The following is a 22,459-nucleotide window of genomic DNA, read 5'->3' as shown; positions in this document are numbered from 1 at the left end:
AAATAACTACCAGATAAGGATACATACAATTATCCAATAACTAAAAAATAAATTTAGAATTGAAGTTATATTAACTAAAAATGATGTGACTTAAATAAATTGAAAAATAACGTGTCAAGTGTGGAGCTAAAAATCACAAAATTACTCTCGATGCACATCAGAATTTCCACGCGCATGCAACGGACAATAATGGCTCAATCAAGGAAGAGTCAAAGGTGATCAAAATGCTATTTATTCAAATCCCTCTCATCATTCCTCATCAAATCCTTATTCAAAAGGTAACTCTCAAATTTCCTATTTAAATTATGATTAATTGCAATATATTATTTCACATAATATCTTGCAATTATTCATCCAATTACACCATATATGGCCGACCACTATTCTCCAAATAGGGTCGGCCACTCTTCTATAAATAGCCTTATTATTCCTCTAAAAAGCTAAGTCAATTACTATCCACAAACTCATAAACACATTTTTTTCATAATTCTAAATTTGGGCATCAAAGATTCTTCTGCTAAAGCCTTCTATTCATCGTGGACTCGTGAGGCTTTTGGCCTTAATCTTAAGTGTTATTATTTTGCAAGTACATTTTCATCAAAGGAGAAAGACGACGAAAATTTGCATCTACATCAAGCACATCAAAAATTAATAAGAATGTGTGTAAAGTAAAAATTATTCTTTTTTCGACATAAAATTCAAGTTGAGAAATCCTTTCACGCAACATTTCCTCTTGCGACCCCAATTAGGGCAAGGCTCGAACCTATCCAACTCTTTATTGATACTATTATATATTGTACACCTTCTCATAAAATAAAAAGGAAATTTAATCAAATTAATTAGCTACCTAATGCTTGGTCAAGTCTCCTTATCATGTCATAAGTCATCGGTGCTTCGTTGTCCACGAATGTCTCCTCTAGAAAAATTATATACATGACACGATCAATGCACGTCCATGACTCCATATATTCATAAAATACTACTCGCCTATAAAGGGAAAAAAAATGCTTTTTAGTCAAAATGATTCTTGATTGACATAACTACTCATTTGATTTTTGAAATTTAAAATTAATAGAAATAATGTATGAAATTGTTCACATCAATTATTTTGATCATTTTGTGAAAAATCTCCATTATATTAAAGAAACTACCCATTTAAGTAGAATGGTTGATTTGAAAAAAATACTCTTAATTTAAAGTAGACTTTTCACGAAAAAATCAAAATGGTTGACGATGGATATCTCAAGATTACTTCTTCGATTTTAAATCTCAATGAGGAGTTATGTCAATTTCAAAGACCATTTTAACCATTTTAACTAAAAAGCCAAAGGAAAAAAAATTGGATATCTGTTGCTAGATACTAGTCTTAATTCTTAATCATTCCTTATTATTACGAGTGAATCCTAAATCACAAAAAAGAATAGACATTGTATGTGCCTATAAGTAATTAGGCTACTCTTCGTATTATCTATTAATTTTATGGTAGAACATCAATTTTCTTCACTTATTAATTAATTTGTATCAATTACACCAACCCATTGTTTAGCAAAGTTTTTTTTTAGGTCGAAATTGTTTAGCGAAGTTGGTGGTGCGATGGTGTGGGATGAAATTCTGCTTGATCTTATCCAGGACGTTATCTTTTATAATTATATTTGTGTTTGAATTTCAGTTTCTAATATGGTCTTTATATCAAAATATAGAATATTTTAACTGATAGATAAGCTTATCCGTTCCTTATGAATTTGAACAGCGGCGGAGCCATATGGAGGCCACAATAGGCCATATGACTCATCTTGTAATTTCACCCGCTTATGTATATTGTGTGCCAGTTTGTACAATAAAGAGTATAAAGTCTAGTCGTTGAAATAGTTTACGTATTTTAGCGAGTCACATGTTTGAGACTTGCTTATCCCAACAATCTTCTGATTTTCTCCTATGGCAGCGACTCATTCTTTCGGAAAAATCAATGAAAATGCCTATGGATCAACTGCTAATTATATCGAAGCTTTTTGCTTAAGATCTCACACCCATTGTTATGTAGATGCAACTTAGTTATAAATTTGATTGGTAGTGGCTCGTTAAACCGCCTCTAGAATGTTACCAAAAACTCAAAAAGCTTAAAACCACAGTAAAACCTACACAATATCCTTGCTAGAAGAGGCGGAAACATGATGCAACAAGATTTTGTTACTGTGGGAAGGTTGATAGTTCTCGTTGTATTGGTAACCGCATAAGGTCTTCGAGGTAAACGAGTTGTGGTCAATGTAAGCGGAGAAGTCGGATAAACGATAAACTTGTAACCTAGAGAAAAAGGATTGATTTTGAGAAATGGAGACGAAAATCTCATCAGCTCGGAACCTGTTGGTCGTCTCATTGTGACCTTTTCGTTCTTTTTGGTCGGACTAGATGATTGAGTAGTGGAGGCGGAACGCCTCAACTTTGACGACAATAAGAACTCAATGTTGAAGAAGTACATAAAACATTGGCACATAAAGCCTCACATTACCCAAATAGACAGATACAAGTGCATGAGTTTTCTCTAATTTCATGATATATTTATCAGATACATATCTCGTCAGTTATTGTTTCTTGGCTTCTCCACTTCTTTATGCGCTTTGTTGTTTGCTCCACCTGCATTATAAACAAGAATTTCAATCACGAATCCAAATTATTTTAGTTGTTAGGATAGTGTGTTAGTCTCATTGCACTCGGGTTTGTATCCGTTGTAGGTAAATTAGAGTAGCGTAGAAGAGAATATCGCTATATACTGATGATTACCTCTCTGTCCCAGTTGGTTCTACAAGTCAGAATCAGCAAGAAGAAGATCTGAAGAGCATTTCCACTCATCATCCCACCCCAAAGTCACTATGCATCACATAAAATCTCTATTAACCAAAAACGAAAGATTAAATTAATTAAACTGAAATGAAAATTAATAGATAGGGGTAGGATTGTTTATTACCACAGCTCCCAGATCTACTTTGAAGCCAAGAAAGATTGCTAATGGGAGCCCAACCAAATAATAACTACCAAAATTTATATAAGCCACCATCACTTGCCATCCACCTCCAATAGCAACTCCTACAAAAAAATTGATCACCAATTAGGGCTACAAACTAAGTTAATAAGGAGACTAATTAACTCATCAGGAATACTAATTGGAAGGTTAAAACTTGTTGAAGCGATTAATACCTGTTAATACTTGTGTAGCACTGGTAAGAAGCATCGTTACACCAAGAAGGTAAGCTAAACGAGAAACGGCGAGTTGCATATATCCACTGCTGGTGAAAATCATGGCAAAGTAGTCTCTGCTTACGAAGATAGCAACCTGTTGGAAATTCAAATTAAAAGTCATGTGATCTGTCCATGTGATGCTAACCTTTCTTTACAGATTGTTTCCAGTAAAATATAATCATCATTGCTCCTTCCATGTTCAGCCGAATGGTGATGAAAGACAGCAAGTGTGCTGCCATGTGATGTGCTAGCAGGAAGACAGCAGTGTGCTGCTGTGTGCAAACCAAAAGGTTGTTATTACAACCTGCCATGATGCAATGCATGTGTATGCCAACTATCAAAGTTGCTGCATGTGTTTGAAAGGGTGTAAAGATGTGGAACACCATCATTCATTATATGTATTGTTGGATTGTTTATTTTTTCAGTTTTTGTATAAATAGACCATCTTGCTAAGCCTTAGAGCATATCATCCAAATCCCATTTCCCATTCTCATTTTCAGCTTGTAAGCTATTGAGTTTGTAAACTCTCTTTTCATATATTTAAGTGCAAGTGTTTTACCAAAGCTTGTTGCTTCCCTCCTTTCTCTATTTCTCTATTTCTCTATTTCTCTATTTCTTTCTTTGTCCAATTTTATTGAGAGTGAAAGTGAGAGGTGTGATAGAGTTTGTAAACTTATCACCCACATATTTTGGTATTGAGTTAGTAAACTTTAAAATACCAACACAACCATGGCTAAAGACCCAATGACGAGAGCTAGCAAGACTGCAACGCAGACGGAGTATTAGGCTGCTCTTGGACGCCCGTTCGTTCGAGACTCGTGTGCTATGTGCAGATGGTAGACCATTAACAATGTGATTCTAATTAGCAACACCAGAAAAATAGAATAGCATATTACTTGACACATAAAATAACAGCTAGTATTTACCTTACGGCAGCACTTATTCCAAGCAACAACATAATTTCCCAATTCTGAAAATTCATGCTGAAAGAAAAAGAAAAATGAAGCACTAAGCACCACCTCGTCACTTATTTAAGTCGTTTTCAAGGGATTATAATAAAGGGAATTTTAACGAAAAACTCCCGGTACTGGTCAATCTTGGTACTATTCACTTTACCCTTTATTTTGTCATTATAGTTAAAACTCAAAGTTTTCAAATCATTTTCATTAGTTTTCCTTATAATAAATTGTCTGCAAATGATTCTATCCGCAGCTTAGTAGAAATTGTAATAATCTTACCATATAGAAAAGGAACCAACAGAAATGACTGCATTTGGAAGCAGACCGGCGAGAATGCTTATACTCATCGGATACCATAAATCTAGGCAAACCATCATACAAGAAGCAAGTGACAGCTTAGCAAAATCCCAAATCTCTCGAAACGCCAACCGCGAAAATCCAGTCCACTCCTCTTTGCAGCAGACCATAACATAACCAACTTGACCAATTGCAACTCCCCAGTTTGTGATGTCATAAGCTACAGCCGCACCAGTTGTTCCCAAGCCAAACACATTAATGAAGAGATGAAGCAACCCGGTTTGTACGATTAAAGCCACGAATGCAATCAACGTGATCACGAGCACCTTGCTCTGGGCCTGGAGGAACCTCTGAATGGGCAAATTGATGGCATAGGAGAACATTTGAGGATTATCTTTAGACTGTATACTCCAGCAGGATCAGCTATGCCATGTTCCTGGCCTAAAAACTTTAGGATCGGAGCGGCAAAATTAAAAACTGGCGAAAGGATGATACATGCGATGAATAACACAATCCATGAGCGCTGCATATAGATTCCTAGCTGCCCTACTTGGCCTGCTCCATATGCTTGCCCACAAAGGGTTCCCAATGCAGTTGCCATACCTAGCTACATATATAATATGTACAACAGTTATTAGAATGTGGGCTTGCCTTCTGACAATGTAATGCTTCTGATTATATTTGACATAAGTATTTATGAGTCATACAAGCACTATTTGAAGGTGTTTTTATAGGAAGCACTTGAAAATGCTTTTCCAAGAAGCACAGTATGAATTTTAAAAAAACAAAGCACAGTTGAAATTTTTAATAAACATTTCGTGGTGTTACTACTTATAGTACTTACAATAAAATGTTTTATGAGTAGAAGTACTTCTTCTAAAAATATTACACCATTACCAAATTCCAGAGATATAGACTATACAGAAGCAAGGTAAATACGCAGCAATGTTGTGCCTTGGCCCGTTCGTTAGTGCGGAACCGAGATTCAGATTACAACCTCGTCAAAATCACACACAGTTGAATAGTTTAAAATACAAGAAATAAAGACACAGAGAAATTTACGAGGTTCGGCAAAAACCTGCCTACGTCCTCGGAGAGATATTGCTCTTCACTATGAGAATAACAGTACAAGTATACATGAGTTAAATTGACATAACCCAATCCCATATCCCTTGTACACCCACTCATAGAATTTTCCCAAGAGCCTCACTCTACCCCAAGAGTTCTTTCACAAGAGATCTTTCACTCTAACTCTCTTGATTTCTCTCACCCATGCCCATGGTAGAGCTAAATGCTCACACCATCTCTTTTGGATGCTTTCCTTCTCTCATCCGTGCACATCTTTTGCCAAATGCTCTCACCATTTTATGTTTTTCTTAATTCAAGCCTTCTCCCACCAAAAAGCCACAAAACATGGCTTTGAAAAAGCCACAAAACATTGCTTTGAAAAAGCCACAAAACATTGCTTTGAAAAAACCACAAAACATGGCTTTGAAAAAGCCACAAAACATGGCACTAATTTGGCCACTATCCAACAATCTCCACCTTGGCCAAATTGTATCAAAGTCCATTGGCCTTACGTACCAGCATGCACACTCTGAATCAACCTCGTTGGTCCTGTTCCGATTCAGTTACTGCCAATGCATGTGCAGCTGCTGCAAGCTAAAAATCACCATTTAGCTTCAGACAGGATCTCAACACATCCTCGTCTCCTCCAGCAGGTTTTCCTCCTCTTCATTGTCTGCAACCTGGAAACTCGTCAGCGCGCCTATTTCCAGCAACAACCCATCGAGCCAGACAAAATTCCCACACTTCCTCCTACCTCAGGACCTTCTCATCACCTGTGAATCCCATAGCTCCACCTGCTGCAAAACCCCTGCAACACTTGAGACTAAACATCACCAGGAGAAGTGTTGCTTCGAGTACCTAGAGGGCATACTCAAAGTCTTCCACCACAAACTTGCTAACCCGGCCTTGCACCCGTAGCACTGTGGACCCTTGCCTCCGGAACCGGATTCGAACCTGCTGTCTCTCTCAGATCCTCTTTCCAATTTTCTTCCACGATTTCAACCTTGAATAGCTTAAGCAGTCTTGTGCCCACCATCATCCATGGTCTCTTGTGTGTATCATTCCACACCAAAGAAGCTTGCACTTGCTCCAAACTTACTGTTTCTTTCCTTGCAGTAAAGTTTCACAAGGTTCTCGTACAAATCTGAAAGTGAGGTAAGAAGAAAGAGGCCTTTGTCTTCTTCCTCAACATCAACTTTCACAGTTGATCCAAGCATCCCTAAACACGGCTTCCATTTCTTCAGGCTTCCATTACTCTTCTTTACCAAGAGCAAAACCGCCTCTCCCTTTAAACTGCTCAACTGAAAATTCCATGGTGAACAACAAATCTGGACCTCCAACGAACCAAAGCCCCCAACGATGCTCTGATACCAATTGTTGTGCCTTGGCCCGTTCGTTAGTGCGGAACCGAGATTCAGATTACAACCTCGCCAAAATCACACACAGTTGAATAGTTTAAAATACAAGAAATAAAGACACAGAGAAATTTACGAGGTTCGGCAAAAACCTGCCTACGTCCTCGGAGAGATATTGCTCTTCACTATGAGAATAACAGTACAAGTATACATGAGTTAAATTGACATAACCCAATCCCATATCCCTTGTACACCCACTCATAGAATTTTCCCAAGAGCCTCACTCTACCCCAAGAGTTCTTTCACAAGAGATCTTTCACTCTAACTCTCTTGATTTCTCTCACCCATGCCCATGGTAGAGCTAAATGCTCACACCATCTCTTTTGGATGCTTTCCTTCTCTCATCCGTGCACATCTTTTGCCAAATGCTCTCACCATTTTATGCTTTTCTTAATCCAAGCCTTCTCCCACCAAAAAGCCACAAAACATGGCTTTGAAAAAGCCACAAAACATTGCTTTGAAAAAGCCACAAAACATGGCACTAATTTGGCCACTATCCAACAAGCAATAGAACCGAATACAAACTCTTAATCGAAAACATAACAGACCGACACCAAACTGACAGTAAAAGGTTTATATGCGGCTTAATCTGTGTGGTTACCAGGAAACCAAAAGGGATGTTGCAAATGACACTGAGGGAAAGGGAGACGGCAGAGAGCTCGACGTCTCCGAGATGACCGACGAAAACGGTGGTTATGGACTGAACCATGTACTGAAACAGAGAAGTGCAGGCCACCAGAGTGATTCTCGGGTGATGCGGCTTTAGCCATGGCCAACGGGACTACGATCACGTCCGCAACAATCACTAAGAAAAACAAGATTGGGAGGAAACAGCCAATCAAGTCCTTCCTCCTCCAGCTATAAGCAGTACAATCCTCACTGCTTAAAGCACTTTTTCTTTTTTTTTGGGTCCCTGTGTTTAAAGCAAAGTAATCAGTTGGATACCATGGCATTAGCATTGAGCTGCATTAGTACCAAATCTACAGTGTGTGGTCTGAATTTGAAAGAGTACTCAAACTGGTACCTATTTGTTTAGCAGGTCCCACAATCATACGTCTGTTCATTGATTGTCCCTGTGTGCCTTCCGTCTAGATCCTTACAACAACCAAGCATTATACAACTCATTTGGTCGGCTTCATATATGAATCCTAGATCGTAGTGCTTGGTTTTTCTTTAGACCCCGAAATATCTAATTTACTTTTATATAAATAATCCATTTGGCTATCTGTCTTTTATTATTATTATTATAACAACAAAGATACTTTCCCTCTTTTTATTATATTTATTTTATTATTTAGTCTACCCAACATTATTCTCGAAATAATTAGTGTGCACAGTTTACATTTCTATTTTTTACATTACAGGGAAGTACAACATGACTATTTTATAGTGTCAATAAACAATTCATTTTTCTTTAGATCGGAATTTTGTCTATTTTATTTGGTAACCAACTAACCGATCGATTGTTTATCTTGAAACATTTCTAAGTGTTTTTTTTTTTTAATTCAAAGACTTAACTAGCAGAAGGTGATTTTCTTATAAGCACAACTTACCAAACTAAGGCTAAATATGTAATGCAACAATATTTGGCATGCTAATGAACATTGGATTCTTGACATTACCATTTTACAAGTTAAGAGCTTGCATGAAATCTCAAATTAGTAAGGATAATTTGTATTCAAAACATTGAACGGAATTATGGGAATATGTTGGTCTCTTCCCCTTCGGAGTTGAGGCTTATGAGCACTAATTTACCTAATCCTTTAAACTAACACTAATGAACTTATTTACCTAATCCTCTATACTTTCAGTTCCATTCTCAGTTTTGATGCCTTGCCCGCCCCACTTCCGGACGCGCGTTGATGCTTGCTCCACCTGCGATTTGGTTTTGATATGAACAAACAATGAAATGCAAAAACCGAAGTAGAAGTTTTGAAACAAACTATTCATTACCTCTTTGTTCCAGTTGGTTTTGTAAAGTATAATTAGCAGAAGTAGGGTTTGAAGAACAGTTCCACATATCATGCCCACCCAGAATCCCTGCAACATGCGTCGCATAACTCATCACAAACACTTGATATATATAGGCTTGTTGAAAGAAAAAAAAACCATTTAATTACCATGACTCCCCAGTTTGCAACATGGCAAAGAAGGTATCCAAAAGGAAGTCCAAAAATGTAGTAACAACTAAAGTTTATGTAGGCACCCATTGTTTGCCATCCACCTCCAATTGCAACACCTTCAAGAACAAGCAAGTCGACATGGGATTAAAATATGCTCGCGTGCGCACGTACAAATACACATCTATTATAGATTTGATGTGCATGTTCGATTTTTGTTATTATGTATATATATGACATGCATAACGCCACTGACGTAAAATTGATACCTGATATTACTAGTTGGACACTGTTGAGCACCATAGTTATACCGAGAAGGTATGCCAACTTAGAAACCGCTTGTTGCAACTCCTTGTCACTTGTGAAAATCATGGCGACGTCATCTTTAGTTATCAAAATGATAGTCATGAAAAGAATTCCAATTAGGAGAGACTGAAATACTGTCACATAAATAGAGTATTTTGTTGCCCTAGGACGTCCTGACCCAAGCTCATTGGAGACACGAACACTGCATAAAAAAATAAAGATATTATAAACACTACAATAATCAATGAGAAGTGCAAAATAAATATCAGAGAACTACTAGTCTAATGCATTACCTTATTGCAATATAGATTCCAACAAACAACATAGCCTCCCACCCGTTGATGTTCATGCTGTGGAGACACAAAAGAGAAAGAATGCTATTAGAAATCAAAATCTATCATGTAACATAAAAAGGATAACTTACCTGCCATATATGAGCATTGTCACGTATATTAACTTTTACACACAACAGTGCATTATTACCAGGTAAGTAACATCTATTTATAAAAGGGATATTACTTACCAAATAGAAAGGGAACCAAGAGCTATAACTGCGTTAGGAAGACGGCCTGTGAGAATGAGTATACTCATCATGTACCAAATCTCAAGGCAGAGCATGGCCGCAGAGGCAAGAGAAAGTCTCACAAACGCCCATATCTCATTCAATGCCATCCATGAAAATCCAGTCCAACCCTCTTTGCACCAACCCATAATATACACAACCTGTGCAATTGCAATCCCCCATCTTGTGATGTTAAATGACACAGCTGCCCCCAATGTGCCCCAATTAAACACATACATGAAGAGCGCTAGCATTCCAATGTGTATGACTAGGGCCAACATTGCAATCCATGCCAGCATCTTCACCTTCCTCTGAGCCTGGAGGAACTTCTGAGCTGGGAAATTTATGGCAAGTGAGAACAATTGGGGGACTATTTGGAGTGTGAATTTTCCTGCTAGATTCGCTATGTCGTCTTCTTGGCCTAGCAACTTTAAAATTGGCTCGGCGAAGATGTAAATCGGCAAAATGAGGAGGGTGGTTACAAATAGGATTATCCAGGATCGTTGCAGATAAATCCCAAGCATATGAACTTGTCCAGCGCCAAATGCCTGTCCACACAAGGTCTCTAGAGCACTCGCCATCCCAAGCTAAAAGTTCATTTCGTACAAAAAAGATTTTGTATTTAACCATTGATAATTTGGCAATATATGACATATACTGTGTAGGGTTATTAGGACAATTTCAATAATATCACATATATACAGTATAGTACTAATTTCGTTGTTAGATTTTCGGCATTGGGACATTTCAATGCGTCAATATTTTCTTGCCAAATATACAGTATAGTACTATCTTGACGTATATAAATTTGTACCATAAGTTTCAACATAAATCTACCTAATTATTAGGGCAATAGTTCTACGAAAACTTAACAACATAACATTTGCGTGCATGAGAGAAGAGGAATTACGGGGAACAAGATTAAATACCATCAGTCCATCAGTGAATGTGGAAATCACGGCTAAAGAAATAGAGATAGCGGAGAGCTGGATAGTTCCTAGATGACCGGCAAAGAGCAGGATGACTGCGTTAGTCCCGTACATACATATGATGGTGATCACTGCCGAACCGGCTATTTGCCACAACTTCACCGTCTCTATCCAAAACATACTTCGGAGCGCATCAAAGCTCTTCACCGGCGCATAGTCTTCGTTCCCGCCTTCATAAAGAGGAGGTTTATTGCTCAACTCAGTAGCGCCGGCAGCAGCTGTGTGAAGCGGCGGCTCCTGCTCCTCCATTAGGTTAAGTGTAAGATTTAAGTTTGAGAATTTTCGCTTTGTTCAGAAGTCACGCACACATGGTCTTAAATATATAGAGATTTGGAAATTCTGAAATCTACTTCAACTGTATTAATCTGATTGTATTATTAATACAAGAATCTCTATAATATATCTTATTGGTACAAAATAAGCAAGTAATCCGTGATTCTCGCCCTTATTAAGGTTGATTAAAGGCTAACGAGGGAAAGTATCGTAGAACAATCGTTGGTTTTCTCAACGCATGGACCACGGATTCATGAACGAACTATTAATTAACCTAATTTATATAAACATATATGTACATATTGTGGAAATTATACAACTTAGATTTCATTGATGGCAAAAGTGAAAATATATACACGTTTGACTTGGTGTACAAGTGTTTTAACGAAACACTTCTGGTACTGTTCACTTTTAACGAAAATGATATTTTTACTCTAAAAAGTCATTCATCGTACTATTCACTCACAACACTTTTTTGTCATTTTGATTAAAACTCAAAGTTTTCAAGTATTTTTCATTAGTTTTTCTATATTTTAAAACACTAAAAAGTCGACCGTGTAGTAACAGAGGTAAGTTAGGAAGGAAAGATCTTGAGGTAACAATACCGTTTTTATGATTTATGCTTATTTGTAATTATGGAGAAGTTTGTTGGTGTTGACTGTCACTCTGTATGTGGTATCAGTATTCACTCATCTTACACGTTTTTTTTTTTTTAATTTTTTGAAACCGCGACGGTACGGAAGAGATTTTATTGATAACTCTTCTTACACATGTGATTTGTTAATATGACGTCCTATGTCTATAATATATGGCACTCCAAAATTTCTCGTAATTTTTCTAATGAGTAGGAATAAGTAGCATAAAGACTAGATGCAACACCTAGGCATGATAACCTTTTAACCAATTAAGGGCGTACATAAAACTTAAAGCAGAAAGGATAACATAAACAAAACATATACACACACTACCAAAAAAAAAAAAAAAAAAAAAAACCCTTTGCAGGACGAAGTAATTTTATCAAGCAAAAGTAGTCACTCAAAGGTTTATTGTTGAAAATTAAAAACCGTCAGACAATGATATTTTGCTCAATAAAAATTTCGATGACCATTTTGTTGTGCAAAATTGCTTTGACCAACTACGCTCGACAAACAACACATGCAACCCCGACAAATACCCACCTCCTTCACCCCACACCCCGTCGCGGGCGGAATCACCTCTAATTCTTGCCGCCGACTAAACCTTCCTCTTTCACATGTTTTCTCCTCATCAAAATAGTTGCATCATTAAATGGAGCAAAGACTTTAATATACCCCATAAAAAGAAAAGGGAATTTCAAGTACTTTCAGCTCCATTCACAGTTCTAATATCTTTCCCTCCCCACTTCCGGACACGATTTGTTGCTTGCTCCACCTGCAATTTGAACAGAGGAAACAAAATTACAAGTAAAACCTTGCTTCTTTTTACATGATTTACCATGACTCCCAAATTTGCAACATGGCAAAGAACGCATCCAAGAGGAAGTTTAAAAAGGTAGTAGCAACCTAAGTTTATATAAGCTACCATTCCCTGCCATCCACCTCCAATTGCAACACCTTGAAGAACAAAAAACATGGCATCATATTATGCTTGCGCAATCACACACAACATAGATTTTGGGCACACAACGTTTGCTCTTTGTTATATATATTAATTATAACATGCAAACACATAGTGACTTGTTAAATAGATACCTGATATTATTGGTTGGACACTATTGAGCACCGTAGTTATACCAAGAAGATATGCAAGCTTAGCGACCGCTTGTTGCAGCTCCTTGTCACTTGTGAAAAGTAAGGTAATATCATCTTTGGTTATTAAAATAATAATCATGAAAAGAATCCCAATTAAGAGATATTAAAATACTGTCACGTAAACAATGTATTTGGTTGTTCTAGGGTGTCTTGATCCAAACTCATTATAAACACGAACACTACATAAGAAAATAAAGATGTTATAAACAATCCAAAATAGTAAGAGAGAATTGCATACCAGAGAACTGCTAATCCAATGTTTCACCCTATTGCAACATTTAATCCAACGAACAACATTCCTTCCCACCCGTTGATGTTCATGCTAAGGAAACCCAAAAGGGAGGAAAATGCTATTAGAAATCAAAAGCTCATGGACCATGAAAAAGGGAACTTACTTACATTGGATACATCATTGTAGCGGTATTAATTCCAAACTAATAACTCATTGTCATATGTTTAAATTTTTCTTCACCATATTATATTATTGACTTAGAATACTATCAGAGTAACGTTTCCGGTGTGTCATAGGAAGGGTAATGGGGGCAAAAACTAAGATGGTTAATTAAATGCCCAAATCTCATTGAATGCAAGCCATGAAAATCCAGTCCAACCCATAATATACACAACCTGTGCAATTGCAATCCCCCATCTTGTGATGTAAAAAGGTACAGCTGCCCCTAATGCGCCCCAATCAAACACATACATGAAGAGCGCTAGCATTCCATTGTGCATGGCCAGGGCCAAGACTGCAATCCATGCCAGCACCTTCACCTTCATCTGAGCCTGGAGGAACTTCTGAGCTGGGAAAGTTAAGGAAAGTGAGAATAATTGGGGGATTATTTGGAGGGTATACTTTCCGGCTTCAATCACTATGTCGTCTTCTTGGCCTAGCCACCTCAGAATCGGTGTAGCGAAGATGTAAATCGGCAAGGGTAAGAAGCAGGTTACGAATAAGATTATCCATGAGCGTTGCATGTAGATCCCAAGCATGGGAATTTGTCCAGCACCAAATGCTTGTCCACACAGGGTCTCCAAAGCACTCCCCATCAAGCTAGAAAATCATTACACATTGAACAAAAAAGATTTTGTATTCAGTATATTAACAATATGACAATATAACATATCTATGATATACTATTGAGACTTTAGATTTAGTATTACTTTCATTCTTAGTTATGTCGTATTGGGGACATTTCAAGTACATCAATGTTCTCTTGCCAGATATATGTAGTGCACTACTATTTTGACGTATAACATATGTTTCAATAAAAATGTACCCCAATTACAATAATAGTTATGATGAACGGTCTAATAGCATACTGTGCTTATTTAAGATAAGAAGAATTAAGGGAAAGAAGATTAAGTACCATGAATCCATAAGTGAAGGTGGAAATGACGGCTAGAGAAATGGAGATGGCAGAGAGCTCAACAGTTTCGAGATGTCCGGCAAAGAGCAGGATGACTGCGTTAGTCCCATACACATGATAGTGATAACTGTCGAACCTCCTATTTACCACATCTTCACCGTCTCTATCCAAAAAATACGCCGGAGCGCATCAAAGCTCCTCACGGGCGCGTAGTCTTCAGTCTCACCTTCGTACATAGGATGCTTACTGCTCAACTCGGCAGCGCTGCCGGCAGCTGTGTCGAGCAGCGGCTCCTCCATTTAGTTAGGCGTCAGATCTTAAGTTTGAGAGTTTGGTTCCTATTTGTATATGTGGTTTACAGTAGCTTTTCTTTATTGCTCCTCTCCCCAGGGTGTTCACAGTCGCACAAACATGCGTTATCGATCATGATCGAATTGCTGACTTATATAATGTATAAAATACAGTGTTGTAAACTTGGGGCTCACGTGATGACTTTAGATTGCCACATACTATCAGAAGAATTTAAGAAAGACATCACATCATGCGTTGGTAGGTTTTGGCGGACTGGGATCACCTCCGGATCCCAGGTGGAGCAAACTGAGCAAAACATCTCGTCCTTTCATTTTTCATCCTGTTGCCAGAAATAAATTTAAATATTGAAAATTCTCACGCAAAACAAGGCAGATGAAAAATGGAAGTATGGGATGTTTTGCTCAGTTTACTCCGCAGGATGATCTCAGTCCGGTTTTGGCCTTCTAACTTTTATATTTTATATTACTGGCAACTAGGAAAGGGGTTGAATGAAGAAATGCTAGTTGGTCATTAGCCTATAAAAACGTGAGCAGCAAGCGTTCCAGTGATAGAGGAAAAATATCAGTGAGCTATGCCAAGATCAAAGAGGCGAGAGAAAAATAATTGAAAGTTACTTTTGTACTCCTATTATTTCAAATAATAAAAGAAACTATTGTTGTTGATCCGAGAATGTAGGCACACTTACTAAACTCATAAATATAATGTCTTATTTATTTTATATATCACTACACGTATATTGTATATTTCACAACACGTAGAAGAATTTTAACTAATCTTAAAATTAATTATATTTGAATCTAGCTAGTATTTCAATTTTCCGGTCTCACGTCGAGTGAATTAATGCGATGCCAACTACCTATTTGGTCACTCTATAATTTAACCTCTTGATGTGAATCGTTCATATTATAAAGTCTTCAATCAAATGTCATCCATTCAATATCTTTTGTTAAACTAAGCCATAGCCTACCGTGGCGTACTTTCATGGAATATGATATTAACGGGCAGGAAAAATCTGAAGATGGAAAGACATGCAAGCAAATGAAAGCAAAGTCGATAATATCATAGTAGTGCGGAACAAAGAGAGTGAAGTCAAAAGCAAGGGTCATGAGGCCGGAGGCAGAAGGAAGAGGAATCCTTCACGCCTGTTTGGTGAGCTGGTTGGTATAAAGTTGTGACCAAGTAAAATATACTTGATTCAAGTTCGTTGTTTGTTATGTTAAAATGTAAGATACACAAAACTAAACATGATGAGTTATGAATCCGTAATAGAGTGAGTCATTTAACCTGTCCATGTACACGGGCTACAAGTCTCAGTCGTATCCAACCCACCAAACAATCCCTTTAGGCCTAAACAAGCGGTCCCAACCCATGCATGAGATCGTCTGCTAGGTTGGAATTTACTGTTTGATTTTAATTATGTTTTATGGATCTCATTATCCATTATCTTATACAAAAACCAAGTTTTATCCTCTTAAGTGAGATCGGCTTGATCCATTATATTTTACATGAAATAAATTCTGCTTGAGCCATTTTCATGAAACCATTCATACCCACGTCCATGCAATGTTGCAGGTGAGAGTAATCAAACTCAAAATCTCGGGTGCAGAGGAACTTAGTCTTAACCATTTAAGTTTTGAGCTAGAAACTTTGAAACTAATCTTAGTGTATATGCCATGTAATTATGTCAATTACTTATCTCGCATTAACACATATAATGTGAAACGTGTAAGAAGATTAATTGTTTCGTATTAAGTAAAGAAGCAACAAATTACACAATCTCAGCCTAATTACACAATATAGGCCTCGTAACACAACCATCACCCTCTTAGTCAATCAAGTCCTAATTACATAGCTTACTCATAATCACATAACCAAAGCTTAATTACAGACTAAAGAACTTGAGGCAGGTCATTGTGGTAACCAATTGGCCCAGACAAAGGAAATGATGCTCGTTTTCTTGCCTCAGTATACGGCCCATAAAATGTTGGGCCATAACTCGTCCGGCAAAATACGATGGTTGTTTTCTGGGCTCTTTAAGTCAGCCAGGGTCCATGGACCATAAAATTTGGTGCCATGACTCATTGGCCCATTTCATGTTAGCAGCAGTCGATCTTCACTTTGTTGAACGAGACCTCATCCACAGATTCAGAGACGATATATATTTGTAATGAAATCGAAGCTAAATTGTGGCATATTGTAGTTTTTTTGCGGTATTTTAACAACCCGGTGTAAAAATGGTTTGTTAAATAGAACAATTCCAAATTTAAAAAGAAAATTAGGAAGAAAAAAAAAATAATAAAAATGATTTGAATATTTTGAGTTTTAACGATAATGACAAAATAAATGGTAAAATAAATAGTACCATATTTGACTTTTTAATGTAAAAATGTAATTTTTTTGTTAAAATAAACAGTACCGTTTTCTTTTCGTTAAAACTTCCAAAAAAAAAAAAAAAAAAAAAAAAAAAAAAAAAAACACTAAACAGAAATGGCTTGCGAATTACATTTAACAGGGGATCTTTACTAGCGAGTGACCCATCATTTCCAATGAGTGTAGCTGACGTGGTACGTGCACTGACGAGGTAGCTTAAAGTGCAAATAAGTGGAGGACACGTGGTTAGAAGCGAATCTAACCCATGAATCGAACGGTTCTGATTCGATCTCACCTGGGAAAAGATGAGATCAATTCTCGTTGCCGCATGCAGATATGATTGTTGCTGCAGTTTGCGTGTCGTGATCCACTCTTTCTGTTCGCTCAGTTCCTCACCTGCTATAGCCGGAAAGAGATCATCTACTGATCTTTTCTACTAAAATCATCGAATCAAGAAATCAGAATATTTAAAATTTGATTTAACGTTTAAAGTTATTATAACTTTTAAAGGGATCTCTGTTTTTAGCCGTTTAATCAAATTTCAAGGACTAAAATCACTTGATCCAATGATCTTAATGAAAGAGATCTAAAGATGATCTTTTTCTGTCATTGCATGGCCTTGATTAATACAATAATTACCACAACATTAACATAGAATGACATTTTAGATTGTTATAAATTTACGTCCATGAGATTGGAACACGGTGTAAGGGGGCTAATACATTGCTATGTCTAACATGGCGTACTCTAAATGCAAAATATTGTTATTTTGAAAAGCATCAAAATGTTGATAACCTTCAATTAATAGCTATTTTACAGAACGAAAAAATAAAATTAATACCATACAATTTTGATTAAGTACATGTGTGAGTCATAGGGGGCGAGCCTTGGTGTAACGCACTTGTTGTTCCTTTGTGATCCAAAAGGTTACGAGTTTGAGTTATGAAAATAGTATATTTGCAAAGCCAATGTATGACTGCGTACGAAAGACATTATCCTCCCTCATTCCTCACAAAGCGAAGACCCTTATGAGCTTAGGATCGCCCTTTTTACACTTGAGTTATAGAATTTGTTTATGTAGCAGCTCCTAATTTTGTAAAAAAATTAAAAATTAAAACGTAGCTTTCCATTGCACATGACTCATTTCAAAATAAGAAAAAGATTGCTAGTGATTGAACGGAAATACTTAATTACAATGAACAATGTAATTAATCACAACACATATGTAATGATGCGGTTTATGAGACGCACGGGTTAAGCAAGCTGCTGCAAATAGCTTTGTGTTTCATGAGTTATTTAGGCAAACAAAGTTTAACCCGCTCTTGCACGGTAGACGGCATGCCTTGAAAACTCGGTTTTGACGAGAAATTACATGCGTTCAAATGACAATACCTCGAAAACAATATCACGATGTCAATGAGCAAGTTATACGACGCGAAGGTGCTTGATAAATGTAGAATATCAACAGCTAGACGTACTGATTGCATTAAAGTTTATTTCCCTCCTATCGTTTTGGTGTCTCCGAGACAGTCACCTCCTATTCAGTCATCGCTTTCCGGCCACCGCAAGGCTTTAAAGACGTGCCAATGAAACTCATAACGGCAAAATCTGAAATGGGTGACCTAGCGACAGCTATATATAATACCAAAGAAAATAAATATATTAAAGGAACCAAATAGTTTTCGCATTTGGCCATAATCATCAACTAATTTTATGGAAACTACTATGATGTGACTCAGTAATTGGGGATGAATTTCAGGCTCGTATTTCATACGACACGTTTCGGGTCCGATGGTAGATAAGGGGAGACTGAAATGCCTCTATAAGACTTTCTGAGCTCCGAAAAGATGAATTGCTTAGCAAAGCCACCAAGTAGTCCCCTTTGAAGTAGTGCATCAACTAATTTTATGGATATTGTCTTTTATTTTTTTTTAACAAACGATATTAACTACACTAGAGAGAAGGGGGTGGGCTTAGACACACAATGGATTAGCAATGGTACGATTCAAATTCCTCTTTGGCAATAATCGAACTTATGATCTCTCACTACCACTAGATCATAATATTATGTAGTAAACGATATTATCCACGCTTTATATAATTGTTAAGTGCACAATTTATAATTGTTAAGTGCACAATTAAAGCGTTGATCAAATTGATTCAACATAATAAAAATCAAAATTGTAATTTGCAACGACCAAGCATTCACAACCAAAATCCTCGTGAGCACACAATAACGCGTGGTCCGTCGAAATGGACTGACTGGTTCACAGGTTTGGGGGTTTTTTCTTTTTGGTGTTGAAAATGTGATGAGCAATAGCTATTTTATATTTGATGTGGTCCTGAGTCTTGATGATATGACATTGGACGAATATATAAAATACATTTAATTTCTCCAATTAAATAATAGACCGTTATTTAGTTTTGCGTTATTCCTCTTAGGATGTTCTATTCACATATCTTTTTTTACTTCTCACACATCCTTGTTAATTTTTATCCGTTGATCTTCTTCAATTCATTTGATCCGACAGTCGAAAACCAAAAAAATGTGAGAAAAGTAAAAAGGGGTATGTGGATATCACACCCCTTCCTCTTAACTTTTATGTGAGAGGTTTTAGGTTGAATTATTGTCAAAGGAGAATTTAAACCATATTATTATAAGCTCATTATAAGGTTTAACACTCTCCCACTCTTTAATAGCTATAATATCGTTTGTTAATAAAAATAATGGATCAAATTTAATTCGTTTTTATTACATAATATTTAGTGCGAAAGTTGCCCAAGTGCTTGGGCTTACGGCAAAAAATCGTCCCTGGTGGAGGGGTTGAAGAAGGGAAGAAATGTTCAACCAACCTAGAAGGCTAGATGCTACGTTAAAATTGAGCATGAGATTTGAATGAGCAACCTACATAGTGCTGGTAAATCGTGATCATGAAATCTCATACTAATGATACAAATACATGTATAAGTTTCTCTTTGCATATTCTTTTAATATTGACACTGAACACCACAATAGTGTTATACTCATTATCAACATCCACCGTATTTATAGTGAACTAGTACTTAGAAGTTCTAACACAATATTGAAAAGTAACTTATAAGTTATATCTCCTCATTTTTATTATAAAACTCAATCTTAAGCTATCAAAGTTGATGCCGAAACGGAATGATAACACTAGCTAGCAACTAGCAAGAGAATGGAATCCAAACTTTATTGCATAACTGAGAATGATTTAGTCTAGCAAACGCAACAGCAACAAAATTAACTATTCGTTATTAAATGGAACATAGTTAATAATCGTTTCTATCGATATTCCCTTATGTTTTTCTTGTATTAAATAGGTTTTCATTTATTTTTCATCAGGATAATTTGATTATTATTTTTATTATGTTTGAGTGTCGTGGCCTTGAATCGAAATATTTAACGAGGAAAACGAATAAGAGTATCAAACTTGATATTATATAAATTGATTACTTTAACTATATATTAAACGAGGAAAACGAATAATATGAAACCTTTACATTATGCGTGTGATGTATACATCAATTTAATCCAAACTCAATGCTTTTAATAATGTGAATTTAACGAAAAACTTCTGGTATTCTTCACTTTAACGAAAAATCACATTTTTACACTAAAAAATCAATCATGGTACTATTCACTTTACCTTTAATTTTATCATTTTTGTTAAAACTCAAAGTTTTCAAACCATTTTCATTAGTTTTCCTTTTAATATATTATTACTAAAATGGTGTTAACAAAATTTTAGATGGGTTTTGATATTTGAATTTGGTGAAACTAATTAATATTACTTATATATTTGATAAAGTTGTATGCAATATTTGATCTGAAACTAATGTTTTGACGAGTCGCTCATGCATAATACGACGGCTCTTAATCGTTGATGCATATAAAACTTAGGAATGCATTAATGGCTTCGACATATCAGATGTATGAAGAATCACAATTAATATAATAAATATGAGTAGTTTTTATTGTTTATGGGGCATTTTGGGATGAGAAATGTGAATGAGACTTCCTTAAATGTGAGACTCTTTGTTACCTCATATTTTTATCACAGTGTTTCATAATTTGACGTTAAACTTTGAGATGGTAGAGAGTCCATAGAAAGTCACACTTTGAGAGAATTCCCTTAAGAAAATAAATGCTAAGGGGGCTCTCTCAAAGTAAGGCTCTTCATGAACTTTCTGCTACATCACATTTTCACGTTAATTTTCATACTAATATTATAAAATATTATGCAAAAATCTTGAAGTGACATAAAATTTATAGAGAATTCCACTTTTGAGAGAGTGCGTTTACTCCACATATATATATATATATATATATATATATTGTCAATGGGAAGTGAAAAAAGACATGAAATCATCTTATTAAGTAATCGAACAAGACAGGTCATATCACCTCGCGCAAAAAAAGTTTTGATTTAATCACCCACGTGTAAACGACTGTCTCTAAAGAACAATATAGATATAGTTGTGATTTACAATTTGAAGGGGTCAACCGTGGCTGAAATCCTGTAGACATTGACACCGCCGGAGAAATGAATTTGAAGCAACGATCGCCGCACCAAATTGTGGACGGGTAGCTTACTTCTTGCATGAGCCGTGACCTCTTGGACCAATGAAAATCTTACATTCCATTTTTGTGAGAGAGTGTGGCTTTCGTGTGGCGGTGGATGTCGTGTGCGCGTCGCTCCTCAAATAGCGCGTAGACCTCATCCTGAAGCAGTCGGCGCTCAAATGGATTCCAACTGGGAACCGGTTTTATTCCCGGTTAAATCTTCCTCTCTAGCCAAACGGGGCCCCACATTTTTAAATGACTAAAATACCTTGTGACATGGATGAGGACTTATAGGAGTGAGGATTCCCGTCGAATTTTCTTTGTGGGAATTTCAGAAGTCATCCAATCATATTTGTTCATTATATTATGTGATTAATTTTCATCAGGTACTGTTTATGTTTAATTTTAAATAAAAAATTTGACAATGATTTCTGATTGCATAATGTACGATGAACTAGGATCCTCACTCGACTTATAGGCATCTTGTAATTTTATTCTTTACCAAAAGCGATGGTGATTTCGTTAACAAATAAGAAGAAATACAAGGATTGCCACATGGGTATATTCTTAAGTAACCAATTTAATGTCATAAGATAATTCAAACAAGCATATAGATAAGTTCCTAATTGGCAACAACAAATACTACCGGTACTACGCTACTAGCACAAGCGTCAAAGGTTTAGATATGCAACAAATACGGCAGAAACAACGAACCTAACTAGGCACACATAATGTCACCGCTAACAAATGAGACCACATCAAATTATTTATGATAAGGAGGCCATATCACTCGTAAAGCGAGATATTAGCCG

At 36.5% G+C, this 22,459-nt stretch overlaps 2 protein-coding genes and 1 pseudogene across 3 annotated transcripts; all 3 read right to left on the bottom strand.

Moving 5' to 3' along the window:
• Positions 1 to 2,559: 2,559 nt before the first annotated feature.
• On the bottom strand, positions 2,560 to 7,811 carry LOC103958257 (annotated as a pseudogene).
• Positions 7,812 to 8,657: 846 nt separating this feature from the next.
• On the bottom strand, positions 8,658 to 11,199 carry LOC103958256 (protein DETOXIFICATION 35-like). Its single transcript, XM_048565831.1, has 7 exons — positions 10,891 to 11,199; positions 9,923 to 10,548; positions 9,693 to 9,749; positions 9,363 to 9,601; positions 9,094 to 9,212; positions 8,927 to 9,013; positions 8,658 to 8,848 (listed from the first exon to the last, which is right to left on the bottom strand). The coding sequence occupies exons 1-7, from the start codon at positions 11,197 to 11,199 to the stop codon at positions 8,765 to 8,767; spliced, it is 1,521 nt and encodes a 506-aa protein (XP_048421788.1). The 3' UTR covers positions 8,658 to 8,764.
• A 742-nt stretch (positions 11,200 to 11,941) lies between these two features.
• On the bottom strand, positions 11,942 to 15,094 carry LOC103958228 (protein DETOXIFICATION 35-like). Of its 2 annotated transcripts, XR_007251295.1 has the most exons (4): positions 14,381 to 15,094; positions 12,954 to 14,064; positions 12,697 to 12,815; positions 11,942 to 12,633 (listed from the first exon to the last, which is right to left on the bottom strand). XR_007251295.1 is itself a non-coding variant. In XM_048565769.1 (3 exons), exons 1-3 carry the CDS (start codon positions 13,090 to 13,092, stop codon positions 12,556 to 12,558), a joined length of 336 nt encoding a protein of 111 aa, XP_048421726.1. In that variant the 5' UTR covers positions 13,093 to 13,551; the 3' UTR covers positions 11,942 to 12,555. The 2 variants fall into 2 exon arrangements, 1 of the variants encoding a protein (XP_048421726.1); XM_048565769.1 differs by lacking the exon at positions 14,381 to 15,094 and having other exon boundaries at positions 12,954 to 13,551.
• Between the last annotated feature and the right edge of the window lie 7,365 nt (positions 15,095 to 22,459).

Source organism: the organism of the source record quoted next, unplaced genomic scaffold, assembly GCF_019419815.1.
Source record: "Pyrus x bretschneideri cultivar Hongxiangsu unplaced genomic scaffold, Pyrus_bretschneideri_v1 Contig4, whole genome shotgun sequence".
NCBI classification, from domain to species: Eukaryota; Viridiplantae; Streptophyta; class Magnoliopsida; order Rosales; family Rosaceae; genus Pyrus; species Pyrus x bretschneideri.
The sequence above is the reverse complement of the archived record's forward strand: the minus strand, read 5'-3'. Positions and strand labels throughout refer to the sequence as shown.

What these genes read in the sequence shown, in the direction of transcription:
- LOC103958256 (XM_048565831.1), bottom strand. Translation starts at nt 11,199, where the DNA reads ATGGAGGAGCAGGAGCCGCCGCTTCACACAGCTGCTGCCGGCGCTACT. An exon ending in CATTCACTGATGGACTGATG is followed by an intron (nt 10,549 to 10,890) that starts GTATTTAATCTT and finishes ATGAACTTTTAG; the next exon opens with CTTGGGATGGCGAGTGCTCT. An exon ending in GGAATCTATATTGCAATAAG is followed by an intron (nt 9,602 to 9,692) that starts GTAATGCATTAG and finishes TTTTTTATGCAG; the next exon opens with TGTTCGTGTCTCCAATGAGC.
- LOC103958228 (XM_048565769.1), bottom strand. Translation starts at nt 13,092, where the DNA reads ATGATTATTATTTTAATAACCAAAGATGATATTACCTTACTTTTCACA. An exon ending in TGTCCAACCAATAATATCAG is followed by an intron (nt 12,816 to 12,953) that starts GTATCTATTTAA and finishes TTGTTCTTCAAG; the next exon opens with GTGTTGCAATTGGAGGTGGA. An exon ending in TTGCAAATTTGGGAGTCATG is followed by an intron (nt 12,634 to 12,696) that starts GTAAATCATGTA and finishes TTCAAATTGCAG; the next exon opens with GTGGAGCAAGCAACAAATCG.